The sequence below is a fragment of the Epinephelus fuscoguttatus genome, linkage group LG14, assembly GCF_011397635.1.
Source record: "Epinephelus fuscoguttatus linkage group LG14, E.fuscoguttatus.final_Chr_v1".
Lineage (NCBI taxonomy): Eukaryota > Metazoa > Chordata > Actinopteri > Perciformes > Serranidae > Epinephelus > Epinephelus fuscoguttatus.
In genome coordinates, this window is record NC_064765.1 from 15,181,569 (window position 1) to 15,196,866 (window position 15,298).

The 15,298-nt window shown below is 35.5% G+C and overlaps 2 protein-coding genes across 51 annotated transcripts in view; one reads left to right on the forward strand and one right to left on the reverse strand.

The window, feature by feature from the left end:
- Positions 1 to 2,899: 2,899 nt before the first annotated feature.
- fabp7a (fatty acid binding protein 7, brain, a) lies at positions 2,900 to 4,224 on the forward strand. The gene is made up of 4 exons (XM_049596968.1): positions 2,900 to 3,056; positions 3,241 to 3,413; positions 3,515 to 3,616; positions 3,899 to 4,224. Exons 1-4 carry the CDS (start codon positions 2,984 to 2,986, stop codon positions 3,947 to 3,949), a joined length of 399 nt encoding a protein of 132 aa, XP_049452925.1. The 5' UTR covers positions 2,900 to 2,983; the 3' UTR covers positions 3,950 to 4,224.
- Positions 4,225 to 7,284: 3,060 nt separating this feature from the next.
- Positions 7,285 to 15,298, reverse strand: part of si:ch211-266g18.10 (titin) — a 53,162-nt gene continuing 45,148 nt past the window's right edge. For 47 of the 50 annotated variants that reach the window (XM_049596893.1, XM_049596889.1, XM_049596892.1 and 44 more), the window contains 5 exons: positions 15,032 to 15,076; positions 10,076 to 10,117; positions 9,938 to 9,982; positions 9,825 to 9,860; positions 7,285 to 9,689 (listed from right to left, as the gene is read on the reverse strand). In XM_049596893.1, the coding sequence (XP_049452850.1) occupies positions 9,604 to 9,689; positions 9,825 to 9,860; positions 9,938 to 9,982; positions 10,076 to 10,117; positions 15,032 to 15,076 (254 nt within the window). In that variant the 3' untranslated portion in view covers positions 7,285 to 9,603. The remainder of the gene's footprint in view (positions 9,690 to 9,824; positions 9,861 to 9,937; positions 9,983 to 10,075; positions 10,118 to 15,031; positions 15,077 to 15,298) is intronic. The other 3 variants (XM_049596843.1, XM_049596868.1, XM_049596857.1) reach the window with 3 other exon arrangements.

Below are 15,298 nucleotides of genomic sequence, written 5' to 3' on the forward strand. Positions count from 1 at the left end.
CAATACACACACAAATCATTAGTTCATGTTACATGTGTTCACAATAAACTTTTACAATTATCATAAAGTTCACTCTTAAACATTTCTGTATAAAATCAACAAAAGTTCAATAGATATAAATTTTACAGCATGAACAACAAATCACACATCACATTATACCATTTCTATACAAATACTTTTAGCTTTTTAAATCTTTTTTCGATTGAACCCCCATCTCCTCTTACTGCTGTTCTCTTGTGGTGGTTCCTCTTGGTCCTGACTCTGCCTGTGATGGTGACAAGTCACTTATGCGTGACATGCAGGTCATGTAGTCGATAATCAGTCCTGGTTCCTCCTCCTCCTTTTTCTTCTGCTGGATCGTCAGTGGTAGAATGGGCTTGTTGGGGTTCTTCTTCATTAGGTTCTAATGCTTGGCTAACATTAGCTTAACAGCTAAGCATTAACATAACAGTTAAGCTTTAGCAGGCTAATGCTTGGTCAACGTTAGCTTAACACAGGGGTGTCAAACTCATTTTATTCAGCCATATTTGATCTCAAGTTGACCGGACCAATAAAATAATTGTAGAATAATCTAGAAATAAAAACAACCTTGACATTTTTCCTTTTCATTTAGTGTAAAGAATTACAAGTACATTTTAAAAACATTTATTTATTTATAAAGAGATGATGAACAGCCTGCTATATCTTAAGGAAAAAGTGCTATTTCAACAATATGCCTCAGTTTTTCCACATTAAGTAGGTCTATGACTTGCTGTCATTACATTTTTCCATACATTTCCACTCTTTTGCAGTAATGCTGGCATCATCAGCAAACTAAAGTGGAAGTTATTGAAGAAGAAGGTTAAGTTATCTACACATCCCAAACCATTTACATATCTAAACTTTTGGCAGTACGAGGAGGAGGAGCTGTAGGATTCCACCAAAAGCGTCTCAAAATATTAGTCTGATAAGACTCTTTTGTACTGAAGCTGCATGGTTGACAATATTTTGCACAATGTTCAATATCTTTAAATATGACCACAATAAGCATTGTGTTTTCAGAGAACTGTATTCTGGCCAGGGTGGAAAATCCTCAGAAGCAGCATTTTACATGAAGTAGAATGCTCATTTAACTTGCTCCTGAAAGCTGCACCTCTTAGCCTTTACAACAGCTTTAATATTAGGTGTGCAAAGTCATCCAGTGGGCCTGATTGGACCCTTTGGCGGGCCAGCTTTGGCCTTCAGGCCATATGTTTGACACCCCTGGCTTAACAGCTAAGTGTTAGCAGGCTGGGTCCATGTCACTGGGTCGACAGCCCATTGGTTTGACAGCCCATTAGTCCGACTGTCCGCGGTGCTGAACGGCTCGCAGCAGGTGTATGGTGCGCCGCGACCGGCTTGAGGCAGAGCAGGCTCACGGCTTATGTGTTTGTCACTTTCTTTTTCATTTTATCCCACACCATGATCTTTTCCTGACCCTAACCAAGTGGTTTTTGTGCCTAAACCTAACCAGACCTTAACCACAGGGCATCATGATGATTTCGGAACAATGAGTTTAATATGGTCGGAACAATGGGATGTCGAACCAATGGGCAGTTCCCAGCAGGGAACGCTAGCTTACTGCTGACCGTTAGCAGGCTAATGTACGTCTCACGTTAGCTTAAGAGCTAAGCGTTAGCAGGCTAATGCTTGGCTAACGGTAGCTTAACAGCTCAGTAACTTTTTAACAAACTCGTCAGTAATAATAATAATACAAACTTTAAAAAGCATATGAATCTTTAAATGCAGTTGTTGTTGAATGACATTACATTCAGTGCATAATGGCTTTTTAAGGGCTCAAAACTTTAAGTTCAGGACTTGGGACTTTAGGGCAACTTGAGACTTATGCTGTGTTTAAGCGACAAACAACAATGCACAGCATGACCACAAGAGATGGAAAAGATAACCGGGTACATTCTAACAGTGCTACGAATTTTGAACCGTCCAGTTTGTGCCAGACTGCTCTCCGGCACTTGGAGTATTTCAAAACGCACTTATAGTTAGCAGGCTAATGCTTGGCTAACATTAGCTTAACAGTTAAGCCTTAGTAGGCTAATGCTTGGCCAACGTTAGCTTAATAGCCAAACAGCTTTTTAACTAACTTGTCAACTTCTCAGTAATAAATACAAACTTTAAAAAGCATTCATGATTTTTGTAAATGTATTATTACTCTTTTTTAAAATGTCATTACATTCAGCAAAGAACGCATAATGACTTGTTAAACTCAAAGTTTAGGACTTGAGACTTCGGACTTAAGAGCAAACACTTGAGACGTATACTTTGAAGCTGCGAGCGACAATGTAACAACGTGACTACAAAAACATGATTGGAAAAGGTGAAAATCCTGTACAGCTTTTTAACTAGCGAATCATAATAACTCTTTAACGTTTTCTCGAGTGCCATCATCAGGATAAAATTTTGATATGACTAAATAATTTGTCAAAATAATGAAGTTGTCATTAGTCTTAGCTTTCTGTCTTTCTTTACTTTTTATTTAGCACTGTGTTTAGCTAAGGTTTGCAAGCTAACATGCTAAACCAAGACAGTTACACCTGCTAAACAAGTTAGCATGCTAACGTCACATTTAATTCAGCCTCACAAAGCCACAAGTCCAACTGTAGGATAAAACTATTAACTTTATCCCTGTGCAATAATGACACATGTGGAAAAAAATGTTTTAATATGCGTCTCTGTAGTAAATAATTACTGTAATATCTCGTGTTTATCACAGAGACATCATAGTACGATCATCATTCATGTGCCCCAGTAGTTTTTACGATGACCAATTACAGCCCTGGAAGCGTCTGGAGCGTCCAATCAGCTTTCCCGCTCCTGCTCCAGTGCCCGCCCTCTGGCACAGTATATTAATTTGGCAGGCGGGCAGAGACGCTGCAGTACTCAGTGCACGGTGAACAGAGGCTGTCTGACAGTTTGACACTGAACTGGACCAATTACATCTGCAAAAATGGTGGATGCTTTCTGTGCTACATGGAAACTGGTGGACAGCCAGAACTTTGATGACTACATGAAGGCACTTGGTGAGATCATTTATTTTTCTCCTTGAAATAGAGATACTGTTAGTGTCAGCAATGTGTTTTTAAGGAAGTTGCTTGTTTTTGCTCATATGGTTTCACTTTAAGTGCAGATAAGAAGTAAAATAAGTTATTTTTATTGTCCTAATATGTCCAGTGTAATGCATTACTAAAGACACTTTTATGACAGGTGTTGGTTTTGCCACGAGACAAGTGGGCAACGTCACCAAACCAACAGTAGTGATCAGCCAGGATGGGGACAAAGTGGTGGTGAAAACCCTGAGCACCTTCAGGAACACTGAGATCGCCGCTAAACTGGGAGAGGAGTTTGATGAGACCACACCTGATGACCGGCATGTCAAAGTAAGCCGAGTTTAAAAAGTCAGCATGTAATAATCTTCACTGCAACATGTGCTCTGGCTCAGCATGAGGTGGGTTAAATTACACTGTGCTTGTGCTTGCAGTCCACTTTCACCATGGAAGGAGACAAACTTGTGCAGGTGCAGAAGTGGGATGACAAGGAGACCAAATTTGTCCGAGAAATCAAGGATGGGAAGATGGTGGCGGTAAGATTGAATAGCACATGTGTGGAACAAGTGCAAATAATCTTTTTAAGTGTTTATATTTATCAGTTTATGGAGCCATTTGCATTATAAATTAGGTGATTAAATCATTTTGAGTTGTCCTGTTGGAATGTGCTGTAGGCTACATGTAAATTCACCTTTGCAGTAGTGTAATAACTGCTGTCATATGACCCAAATGGACTAAAAATAACTTACATAGACCTTGCATTAAAAATCACAGCTAATATATGTTGCATTTTGCTTTGTCTCTTCTCTGCCTCACAGACTTTGACTTATGAGGGAGTCAGTGCCGTCCGCACATACGAGAAAGCCTAACTTTACTCCTCCACTTGAATGAGCAAATCCTCCCTGCACTGCAAATGTTGAACAAGGCGTTCTCTGTTTTTTAACAAATGTTTGTTGCTTTTTTTTTTTTTTTTTTTTTTTACAGTGTGCAGTGATTTGCACTTGATTTGCTGTTGTAACATGAGGTAAATATTTTGGGACATTTTTTGTAAGATCTTTTGTAAGAAATTCAGACTGTGAAAGGCCTAAAAATTGTTTCATCACATGTGAAAAAAGGGAAAAATAAACTACTTGACTAAACCTTCTTTATGCCTCCGAGATTTCAGTTGTTCAGAAGTGATGAGAGCGCCGTCGCTTCATTTTAACAGAGCTCTCTTATTTATTTAAGGCATTTTCTTTCATGCAACTTTGAATGTAGTCCTACATTTCTTCTCAGATATGTGGACTTAAGTTGTGGGAACAGTGCTCTCCCTGTGATGGGTCAGTTCCAGGTGACAGCTGCAGGGTGACGGTGCAGCCCAGTGCGACCATTGAACTCATGGGAATGAATGTCCTGCAGTAACCCCCAGATGGTCAGAGAGGACTAGGAGCCGGAGGGGGGTGGGGGTGCTGATGTCACACGCCTTGGGATAATCCGGTTTTAGTTGTGGTGTCATTACGTAGAGGCATCATTCGATGCTGTGTGGACCAACCGTGATTGAATGCTGCCGCTGGCATGGCAGTTGACAGCCAGAGAAAGGATACCGTGCCGGATGAGGACAGTTTGTGTCAATCCAATATCCCACGGTTAGTAGTTCAACGTCTAAAATTAGAGTCTGACAGTAAACCTTTGTGATCCCCGAGTGCTGGTCTTCAGATTAAGAGGGGACTGTGTGAAAGCTCGTGCTCATTTTTAAGTTTCCTCCATCTTTCCCACATTGAAGGAGCCAAGCTAACGCCTCCCTGTCCTGCCCTGTGAGCTGTGTCTAGCGTACTGAGCACTGTGACTACAAGTGGCCATTCTTCTCATCCCGACACACAGGCTGCCAAGTTTTTGGCCACCTTTGAATAGCGTGCAACACAAAGAAACCGTGGTAACTGGAGTGGAACTCATTGGGCTGTTGCTCGCTGAATTAATTCCAATCGAAATCCGTCTTAATGCTCCAGTTATAGTTTGCCAAAAATTGCCTCCTGTTTCTCACAAAACCAGGCGAAATCATTAGCATAAGTATTTGGGGGTGAAAACTGTTACAAGACAAGATCAGGCGAGTGTGTGTAACAATGTTCACAGCAGCACAGTCACACTGAAAAGGCAGAAACAGGGAGATGACGTGAGTGCGTGTTGGAGAAACAGCAGGAGATAAGTTTAATGTAGCTTCTTCTGTTGTCAGATGCTTCCCAGGAGAGAGCGCAGGGAGTTTCCTCTTTGTGTGGAATCTGTGTCAGCGGTGTAAACTGGCCAGCAGTAACCCCTCTCAGGCCTCATTAGGGAAATATACTGTGAAGACCTGACCACCTTCTCTACACCCCCCTCAGTGTGGTCAACTCTAGTTCCCATTCAAACATCACACACTCATCAGGGCTGAAGCTACAGCTGAGACAACTGCTCCTCATGTCATTTAAAAATCAAATTTTTAGGAAATTTGGGGGATTAATAACATGGAGGTGGGGGGTTATTTTCCATGATGAAACATATATTACACATGTTGAGTTTTTAAGGCTGATTCTGATTTCTTTAAGCCATATTATCTTAAAATTTGGCCATTTTTAGGTAAAAAATTTAAATATATTAAATAAAAATAAAAGGGATTTTATATTTTCTAATGCAATTACATACCTGGCTTTGAAATAACCTATCTATAAGTCAACAAAATGACTGATGACTTTTAAACTACAGACAATGACCTGATCTAATGTGTTTAAGTGTTTAGTAATGACTCTACATGCTTATCTTATTAACTATTTGTCTGCGTTTTACAATGTTGTCTTTTGTGTTTGGTGAGCTGAAGACAAATTTCCACAATAAAGATATATTCTATAACGTTCTGGACGCAAAAATTCATAGGAAATAAACCTGAAAAGTTAAATGAATAAATAAAATTTGGTATCTTTAAATAGTCAAAAAATCTATACAGAGTTTTGTGCTATATAAAAAAAATAATTTCCCTACCATTGTCACTTAGAGGGGCGGCATGGTGGTGTGGTGGTTAGCACTCTCACCTCACAGCAAGAGGGTTGCCAGTTCGATCCCGGGCGTGGGAGCTCTTCTGTGTGGAGTTTGCATGTTCTCCCCGTGTCAGCGTGGGTTCTCTACGGGCACTCCAGCTTCCTCCCACAGTCCAAAGACATGCAGGTTAATTGGTAACTCTAAATTGTCCGTAGGTGTGAATGTGAGCATGAATGGTTGTTTGTCTCTATGTGTCAGCCCTGCGATAGTCTGGCGACCTGTCCAGGGTGTACCCTGCCTCTCGCCCGATGTCAGCTGGGATAGGCTCCAGCACCCCCGCGACCCTCAAGAGGATGAAGTGGTTAGAAGATGATTGAATGAATGAATGTCACTTAGAGGAAAGGGGGTTTTTTTACGTTGAAAAAGTTGTCCATAACGGTCCCCGACATCTCCTTAACTGTATTTTTTCTTTCCCTGTCATTTTTTTAAAATTTATTTTTTTATTGTTTGCCTGTTTATTTTTTTTTTTTTAAAAAATTGTTGAATTTTTGTTTGTTTGGAATTTTTCCTTTATTTTTGTTTATGTGTTTATATTTGCAAAAATATGCACAAGAGTAATGATGAAAATGGTCCATGTTGTCCAAATAGGATGTTTTTTCCTTCTCAGATACTTTTGGAAAACTACTTACTGGAGAGAAAAAAAAAAGATAAAAAACAAACAACAAAAAACTCCATCAGTTTCTCCGGTGGATGGGGGCATACTGGAGGAATCCAGGCTGATGAACTCAACATTTCAGAAAGTCCTGTATATAGCCCTGACACTCATGTGAACATAAAACATGTAATAAAACCACAAAAGTCCTAGGGAATATGGCAATATTCATGGAGAATAATATTTTGAAGTTATCATAACTTCATCATTTAACAACCTTCATCACAGATGATAAAGATAATAATCAAAATATCTGGACTGAAAAACCTGCCAACATGCAAAACTGAAAATGTAGCCTAAATATAAATAATAGCCTAGGTAAATAATAACTTTATACACTTTTATACATAAGCTATTACGTTCAATTTGTCCTTTGTTTTCTGTGCTAAAAAATGAATCCACTTAGTTTTAACATAAAACAGTTGAGACCAGCAAAAAAAGGCTGGGCTGAGTTTTTGTGTTGGAGATGTTTGTACATTTCGAGAAAAACAAGCCTTACAAAGAAACTCTTGCATTGCTGTGTTTTAATGTCAAATTGCTACTATTCACAAGCATGAGGAAGATGTAAGTGACAAATAATACATAATGTGGTTTTAACTGCTATGAAAGAGCAGTTTCAGTAGTAATGAGAGGGGGATAAAACTTCTATTTATTTAACTATTTACAATGAGATTATTGATTAGTATGACTCGTTAGGTACTTGTTAGAGACAACACTTGGAGACAAGTGTCTGTTATTGGTATCAAATGGTTCGTAAGTTCAAGTATTGAGTGTTGCCATTCTCAAAGTTGGGAAAAAAAATATTAAAAAACATTTGTGAGCTTAAAACAAAAACACACATCATGCACATTTCATTCAAGGACTATGAGACAAACATACAGTGCTGTGATCACTGAGATATTTAAAAATGTACGTATTGCACCTTTACGTGGTTCAAGTGAGTCTCTAGATGTGATTCTGTAAATTCGACTGAAGCAAATTCTCATCTTTTGTCACCATGAATCAAAATGTCTTCTTTACTAAAGTCCAAAAAGACAATGGGAACAAAACATCAGGGATAGTGGAGCGTCACCATAAAACTGCAGCTGTCACAGTACAGCTACCAGAGCCTGAGCAGTTTTGGGTCTGATGCATCATCTATGGACTGATAGAGTGTCTCTATTATTCTAATAAAAAAAAGATAAGTGGATTTACTTTAGATTAAACTCAGGATTAGTGCCACAAGCTGTAATAACTGTCCTCTAAGCAGCATATGGAGCGCAATGTAAAGAGCCATATGTAAACAACAGCTGGTACACGCTGAGAAATAATGCACCAGTTTACATCTGAGATCATCTGCCTAAACGTGACGCCATCTGCGCACGGTGCAGAGATTATGAAAGTTCATTTCAATGTTACACTTAACTGCAACATAACCACATTAACAACCACACTCAGGCTGTTAAATAAACCTGCAGACGAGCTGATTCTTGCAGCTCTCTTGTCCTCATCGTCTGTCATTCTTCAGAGATTTCAAACACGTGAGTTGAAATCAATCTGAAATCATCACCCATACTGCACACCACATGCACAGGATGTTCATACTATAACATGACTCCTGTTTGTTTTAGCACAGTTAATGGGATGTAAAATGTGAGATGTTAGACGTGTTAAAAACATAAAATAGACTTTTAACTTGGAACGATTTTCGCGTGATGACCCGTTCACAATAAAATGTGCTAAAATAAAACATGTTTCTGAGCTGTGCACACTGACCAAAGGTAGTGACAGTGTGTTTTTGGTCTATCAAGGAATCGCTGTTCTCCACATCCCTCTTTGACTGACAAAAAGAAATCCATCTCATGTGCCCTGCTCTTAATGTTCCAGCTTGTTTGATGACAGTGCAAAAAAACACCTGCCCTCTCATCGGCTAACTCAGGTGGCATCAAATTGGAACAGACTGAGCAGCTGGAGAAATACTTCTCCAACATGTTGTCCAATTATTGAGTCAATCTGCTACTCAAAACTCATTCTGACAATTTAGCACCAGTGTCAAAATGAAGAGCTGGTACACATGTAGGTAGTTTAAGACTTTACAGGTTTTATCCGTATGTTTGGGAGCTCTCGTGTACAGTACGTGGTCATTCCTTTTGACAGACATACACAGAACAAGAAAAAAAATTCATTGAAATGACTGAAATAATATCAAGAATTATGGAATTATCCACAAACTATAAATGCCCAATTGTTGATTCGAGGGCTTTAAAAACAAGATAACTTGAGCATAAAATAATAAAAAGGAAAAAGCTAAAATTGCACAGACGACGGTGCAGAAAAATTCATTTCAGTTTATGTAATGTACAAACCACTTTTCAAGTAAATGTGGGGACTAAACCCTCGTCCGCCTTGAATCTGCTTTTGTGGTTGTTTTTGTACCCTGTTTACAAAATGTTCCTTCGTGAAGAAAAAAGAAAAATCACTGTCATATTTATTTGCATGTGTTAGTGTGAGGATCTAAATGTGTGATCCACAGAGGTAACACACTTCACTGTTCCATCACTCTCACAATATCCACCATTCAAAACAACCAAACACAAAAAAATACATAAATAAAAACAATGGAAAGGAATGACACTGGCTGCATGTATTTGGAACGAGAGCTCAACCAAAATCAAATCGGTCCATCACATGAAATCACCCATCATCCTCTGCTGTCCAGGGTTTTCTCCTGAGGACCAGCAGTGAACAGTAGGCTGTGTTTCAGCAGCACTGGGCTGTGATGCGACCTTGTCGTTATCAGTGAAATTGACTAAATTGTAAACCTCAGACTGGATTTAGACTGAAGCTTCAAATCTGCAGTGGTGAGAAGGCGTAGAAAGGAAACTGGGCCTCGTCCTCGTCCACAAAGAAACACTGGAAGTAGGGCAGCTCTTCTGTGGAGGACAGGACAATATGCAACAGTACAGTTCAGTACGCTGTGTTCCTTGCCTCTGTTTGGCATTTAGACTGAGCATGAAATCTGCACTCTTGTGTGATATTTCAGTTGTGAGGGGGCAGCTTGTACTCACCTTCCATTTGAAAGCTGTCTGATACAGACGGCTCTGCTATCACAAAGACAAAACAATTGTCAATTAAACAATAAAATGGTATTTTACTGTAAATTACAGCTTGGCTACAGTACCTTTGACTTTCTCCTCCTTGTCAACTTTCTTCTCAGCAGGTCTTTCTACAAATAACAAGAGGATTCATTTGTACATAAATCAGATAAAGCTTCAGTGATGTATCTAAAACACTCTGAATTTAGTTGCTTAACAAATACCTTTCTTTGCTGTCTCCTGTATCTCTTTAAGAACTCTGTCCTCTGTAAATAGCAACACAAGATAAATAACTATTAATAGTCTAGTTTATACTATGACATTTTTGACATACTATACTATGACATTTTTAGACATACTATGACATTTTTGACATAGTATACTATGACATTTTTAGACACACTTTACTGTGACTTTTTTGACATGCTATACTATGACTTTTTTGGACATACTGTACTATGACATTTTTAGACATACTATACCATGACTTTTTAAACATATTATACTATGCATTTATTTGACATACTATACTATGACTTTTTTTGCTCTGTTTTCAACAGACTATACTGACATTTATAGCAGCTTTTTTTGACAAACTAAACTGATTTCTCTTGCACTTTTTTCGACAAACTATACTGACTTATTTCAATTTTTTCAGCATACTGTACCATGACTTTTTTGCACTGTTTTCAACATACTATAGTATAACTTATTTTGCACTTTTTTCGATATACTATAATATAATTTTTTTTCCGACATACTATACTATGACTTTGTTGCATTTTTCTCAACATACTACTGTATACTATGACTTTTTTCAACAAACTAAACTATGACTTTTTCGCAATTTTTTTGACATACTATACTATGATTTTTTTTCGACATACTATACTATGACTTTTTCTGACATACTATACTATGCCTTTTTTCGACATACTATACTATGATTTTTTCAACATACTATACTATGACTTTTCTTGCACTTTTCGACATACTATACTATGACCTTTTTAAAAAAAAAATTTAACATACTATATTATTGTTTTTTCGACATACTATAATATGACTTTTTTGCACTTTTCCGACATGCTATGTTATGACTTTTTTTCGACATACTATACTATGACTTTTTTGCATTTTTTTTCAACATACTACTGTATACTATGACTTTTTTCAACAAACTGACTTTTTTTGCACTTTTTTCAACATGCTATACCATGACTTTTTCACATTCTTTTTTTTACATACTATACTATGATTTTTTTCAACATATTATAGTATGACTTTTTCCGACGTACTATACGATGCCTTTTTTTTCGACATTCAATACTATGACTTTTTCCCCACATACTATACTGTAACTGTTTTTGCACTTTTTTCAATATACTATAATATGACTTTTTCCACACATACTATACTATGACTTTTCCCCCCACTTTTTTTCGACGTACTATACTATGACTTTTTTAGCAGTTTTTTCGACACACTATACTATGACGTTTTTGCACTTTTTATGACATACTATACCATGACTGTTTTTTGCCATTCTATACTTTGACTTTTTTTTGCACTTTTTTGTACATACTATATTATAACTTTTTTTCAACATTTTATACTGACTTTTTTGCATTTTCCAACATATCATATTATGACTTTTATCACTATATGACTATATGACTTTTTCGACACACTATATTATGACTGAGTATAGTATGTCGAAAAAACTGCTAAATAAAAGTCATAGTATAGTATGTCATAAAAAGTGCAAAAAAGTCATAGTATAGTATGTTGAAAAAGTCATAGTATGTCATAAAAAGTGCAAAAAGTCATAGTATAGCATGTCGAAAAACCTGCTAAAAAAAGTCATAGTATAGTGTGTCGAAAAAGTCATAGTATAGTATGTCGGAAAAACGTCATATTGTAGTATGTCATAAAAAAAGTGCAAAAAAAGTCATAATATATGTATGTCAAAAAAAGTGCGGATAAAGTCATATAATTTGTCGAAAAACTGCTATAAATGTCAGTATATTATGTCGAAAAAAGTGGAAAAAAAGTCATAATATAGTATGTTGAAAAAACTCATAGTATAGTATGTCATAAAAAGTGCAAAAAAGTCATAGTATAGTATGTCATAAAAAGTGCAAAAAAGGTCATAGTATAGTATATCGAAAAAACTGCTAAAAAAAGTCATAGTACAGCATGTTGAAAAAAGTCATAGTATAGTATGTTGGAAAAAGTGCAAAAAAGTCATAGTATAGCATGTTGAAAAAACTGCTAAAAAAGTCATAGTATACTGAGTCGAAAAAGTCATAACATAGTATGTCATAAAACACTGCTAAAAAAGTCATAGTATAGTATGTCGAAAAAACTGCTAAAAAAAAGTCATAGTATAGTATGTCGAGAAAAGTGCAAAAAACGTCAGTAGATGGAAAAACGTCATAGCACAGTATGCCATAAAAAGTGCAAAAAAGTAGTAGTATAATATGTCAAATAAACTGCAAAAAAGTAGTAGCATAGTATGTCAAATAAACTGCTAAAAAAGTCATAGTATAGTATGTTGAAAAAAGTCATAGTATAGTATGTCGAAAAAGTCATATTATAGTATGTCCTAAAAAGTGCAAAAAGTCATAGTATAGCATGTCGAAAAAACTGCTAAAAAAAGTCATAGTATAGTATGTCGAGAAAAGTGCAAAAAACGTCAGTAGATGGAAAAAAGTCATAATATAGTATGTCAACAAAAGTGCAAAAACAGTCATAGTATAGTATGTCAAAAAAGTCATAGTATAGTATGTCATAAAAATTGCAAAAAAGTCATAGTATAGAATATCAAAAAAACTCATAAAAAAGTCATAGTATAGCATGTCGAAAAAACTGATGAAAAAGTCATAGTATAGTATGTCATAAAAAGTGCAAAAAAGTCATAGTATAGTATGTTGGAAAAAGTGCAAAAAAAGTCATCGTATAGTATATCGAAAAAGTCATAGTATAGTATGTCATAAAAAGTCCAAAAAAGTCATAGTCATAAAAACTGCAAAAAAAAAAGTTATAGTATAGCATGTCGGAAAAACTGCTAAAAAAGTCGTAGTATAGTATGTCATAAAAAGTACAAAAAAGTAGTAGTATAGTATGTCAAATAAACTGCTAAAAAAGTCATAGTACAGTATGTTGAAAAAAGTCGTAGTATAGTATGTCGAAAAAAAGTGCAAAAAGGTCATAGTATAGTATGTCGAAAAAGTGCAAAAAAAAGTCATCATATAGTATGTCGAAAAAGTCATAGTATAGTATGTCATAAAAAGTCCAAAAAGTCATAGTATAACATGTCGAAAAAACTGCTAAAAAATGTCATAGTATAGCATGTCGAAAAAAGCGCAGAAAAAGTCATAATATAGCATGTCAAAAAAACTGCTAAACAAGTTATAGCATAGTCTGTCGAAAAAGTCATAGTATAGTATGTCGAAAAAAGTGCAAAAAAAGTCATAGTATAGTATGTCGAAAAAGTCATAATATAGTATGTCATAAAAAACTGCTAAAAAAGTCATAGTATAGTATGTCGAAAAGTCATAGTATCGTATGTCGAAAAAAGTGCAGAAAAAGCCAGATTTCAGCATAGTATGTCGAAAAAAGTCATAGCATATTATGTAGAAAAAAATCAATACAACGTGTCGAAAAAAGTGGGGAAAAAGTCAGTATAGCATGTCAATCTACATCACTGTTACTCATATTGCACTACATTGCACTACATTGTTTGTGTCGCTACCACTGTGCCTTTTTACTTTTTAGAGTATAACTCTTTTTAGCTCAGGTTTTATTTATGCCCTTACTTATTATATTTTATATTCTATATTTGCATGTTATGTCAAGTGTACTATCTGCACCGAGGGTCTGAAGAGAAAAAGTAATTTCGATCCGCTGTATATCCTGTACATATTGTAGAATTGACAATAAAAAAGTTGACTTTGACTTTGAAAAAAGCGCAGAGAAAGTCATAATATAGCAAGTCGAAAAAACTGCTAAAACAGTCATAGTATGGTATGTCATAAAAAGTGCAAAAAAGTCATAGTATAGTATGTCGAAAAAAATGAAAAAAAAAGTCATAGTATAGTATGTCGAAAAAGTCATAGTATAGTATGTCGAAAAAAATGAAAAAAAGTCATAGTATAGTATGTCGAAAAAGTCATAGTATAGCGTGTCATAAAAAGTGCAAAAAAAGTCATAGTATAGCATGTCGAAAAAACTGCTAAAAAAAGTCATAGTATAGTATGTTGATAAAGTCATAGTATAGTATGTCAAATAAACTGCTAAACAAGTCATAGTATAGTATGTTGATAAAGTCATAGTATAGTATGTCGAAAAAAGTGCAAAAAAAGTCATAGTATGGTATGTCGAAAAAAGTCATAATATAGTATGTCATAAAAAACTGCTAAAAAATTCATAGTATAGTATGTCATAAAAAGTCCAAAAAAGTCATAGTATAGCATGTCGAAAAAACTGATAAAAAAGTCATAGTATAGTATGTCATAAAAACTGCAAAAAAGTTATAGTATAGCATGTCGGAAAAACTGCTAAAAAAGTCGTAGTATAGTATGTCATAAAAAGTACAAAAAAGTAGTAGTATAGTATGTCAAATAAACTGCTAAAAAAGTCATAGTATAGTATGTTGAAAAAAGTCGTAGTATAGTATGTCGAAAAAGTGCAAAAAAAGTCATAGTATAGTATGTCGAAAAAGTCATAGTATAGTATGTCATAAAAAGTCCAAAAAAGTCATAGTATAACATGTTGAAAAAACTGCTAAAAAATGTCATAGTATAGCATGTCGAAAAAAGCGCAGAAAAAGTCATAATATAGCATGTCAAAAAAACTGCTAAACAAGTTATAATATAGTGTGTCGAAAAAGTCATAGTGTAGTATGTCCAAAAAAGTGCAAAAAAAGTCATAGTATAGTATGTCGAAAAAGTCATAATATAGTATGTCATAAAAAAACTGCTAAAAAAGTCATAGTATAGTATGTCGAAAAGTCATAGTATCGTATGTCAAAAAAAAGTGCAGAAAAAGCCAGAGTATAGCATAGTATGTTGAAAAAAGTCATAGTATAGTACATAGAAAAACTGCTAGAAAAGTCATAGTATTGTATGTTGAAAAAAGTGCAAAAAAATCATCATATAGTATGTTGAAAACATTACCTTTAGTTTTCTCTTCTTTCGCGGCCTTCTTCTCAACTGGTTTTTCTGACATAATAAATGAAAAAACAATATAATGTCTGTATAACTCAGATCTACAGTGTGCAGTAGTAGGTGTACTGTAAACTGTGTGTGGTCACAAAGTCAGGTTATTGACAAACTTTTTTTTTCATTATTGCCTCTGGTTTTTCTTTACGAAACTTGTCCTCTGCATAAATCACAAATTTTGCATAAATTTACATCGTACTACCCGTATTGGTATACTGTGTA

Bases quoted from the DNA above. Each gene is read 5' to 3' on its own strand.
- fabp7a (XM_049596968.1), top strand. From the start codon at position 2,984: ATGGTGGATGCTTTCTGTGCTACATGGAAACTGGTGGACAGCCAGAAC. The intron at 3,057-3,240 runs GTGAGATCATTT...CTTTTATGACAG, and splicing joins TGACTACATGAAGGCACTTG to GTGTTGGTTTTGCCACGAGA. The intron at 3,414-3,514 runs GTAAGCCGAGTT...TTGTGCTTGCAG, and splicing joins CTGATGACCGGCATGTCAAA to TCCACTTTCACCATGGAAGG.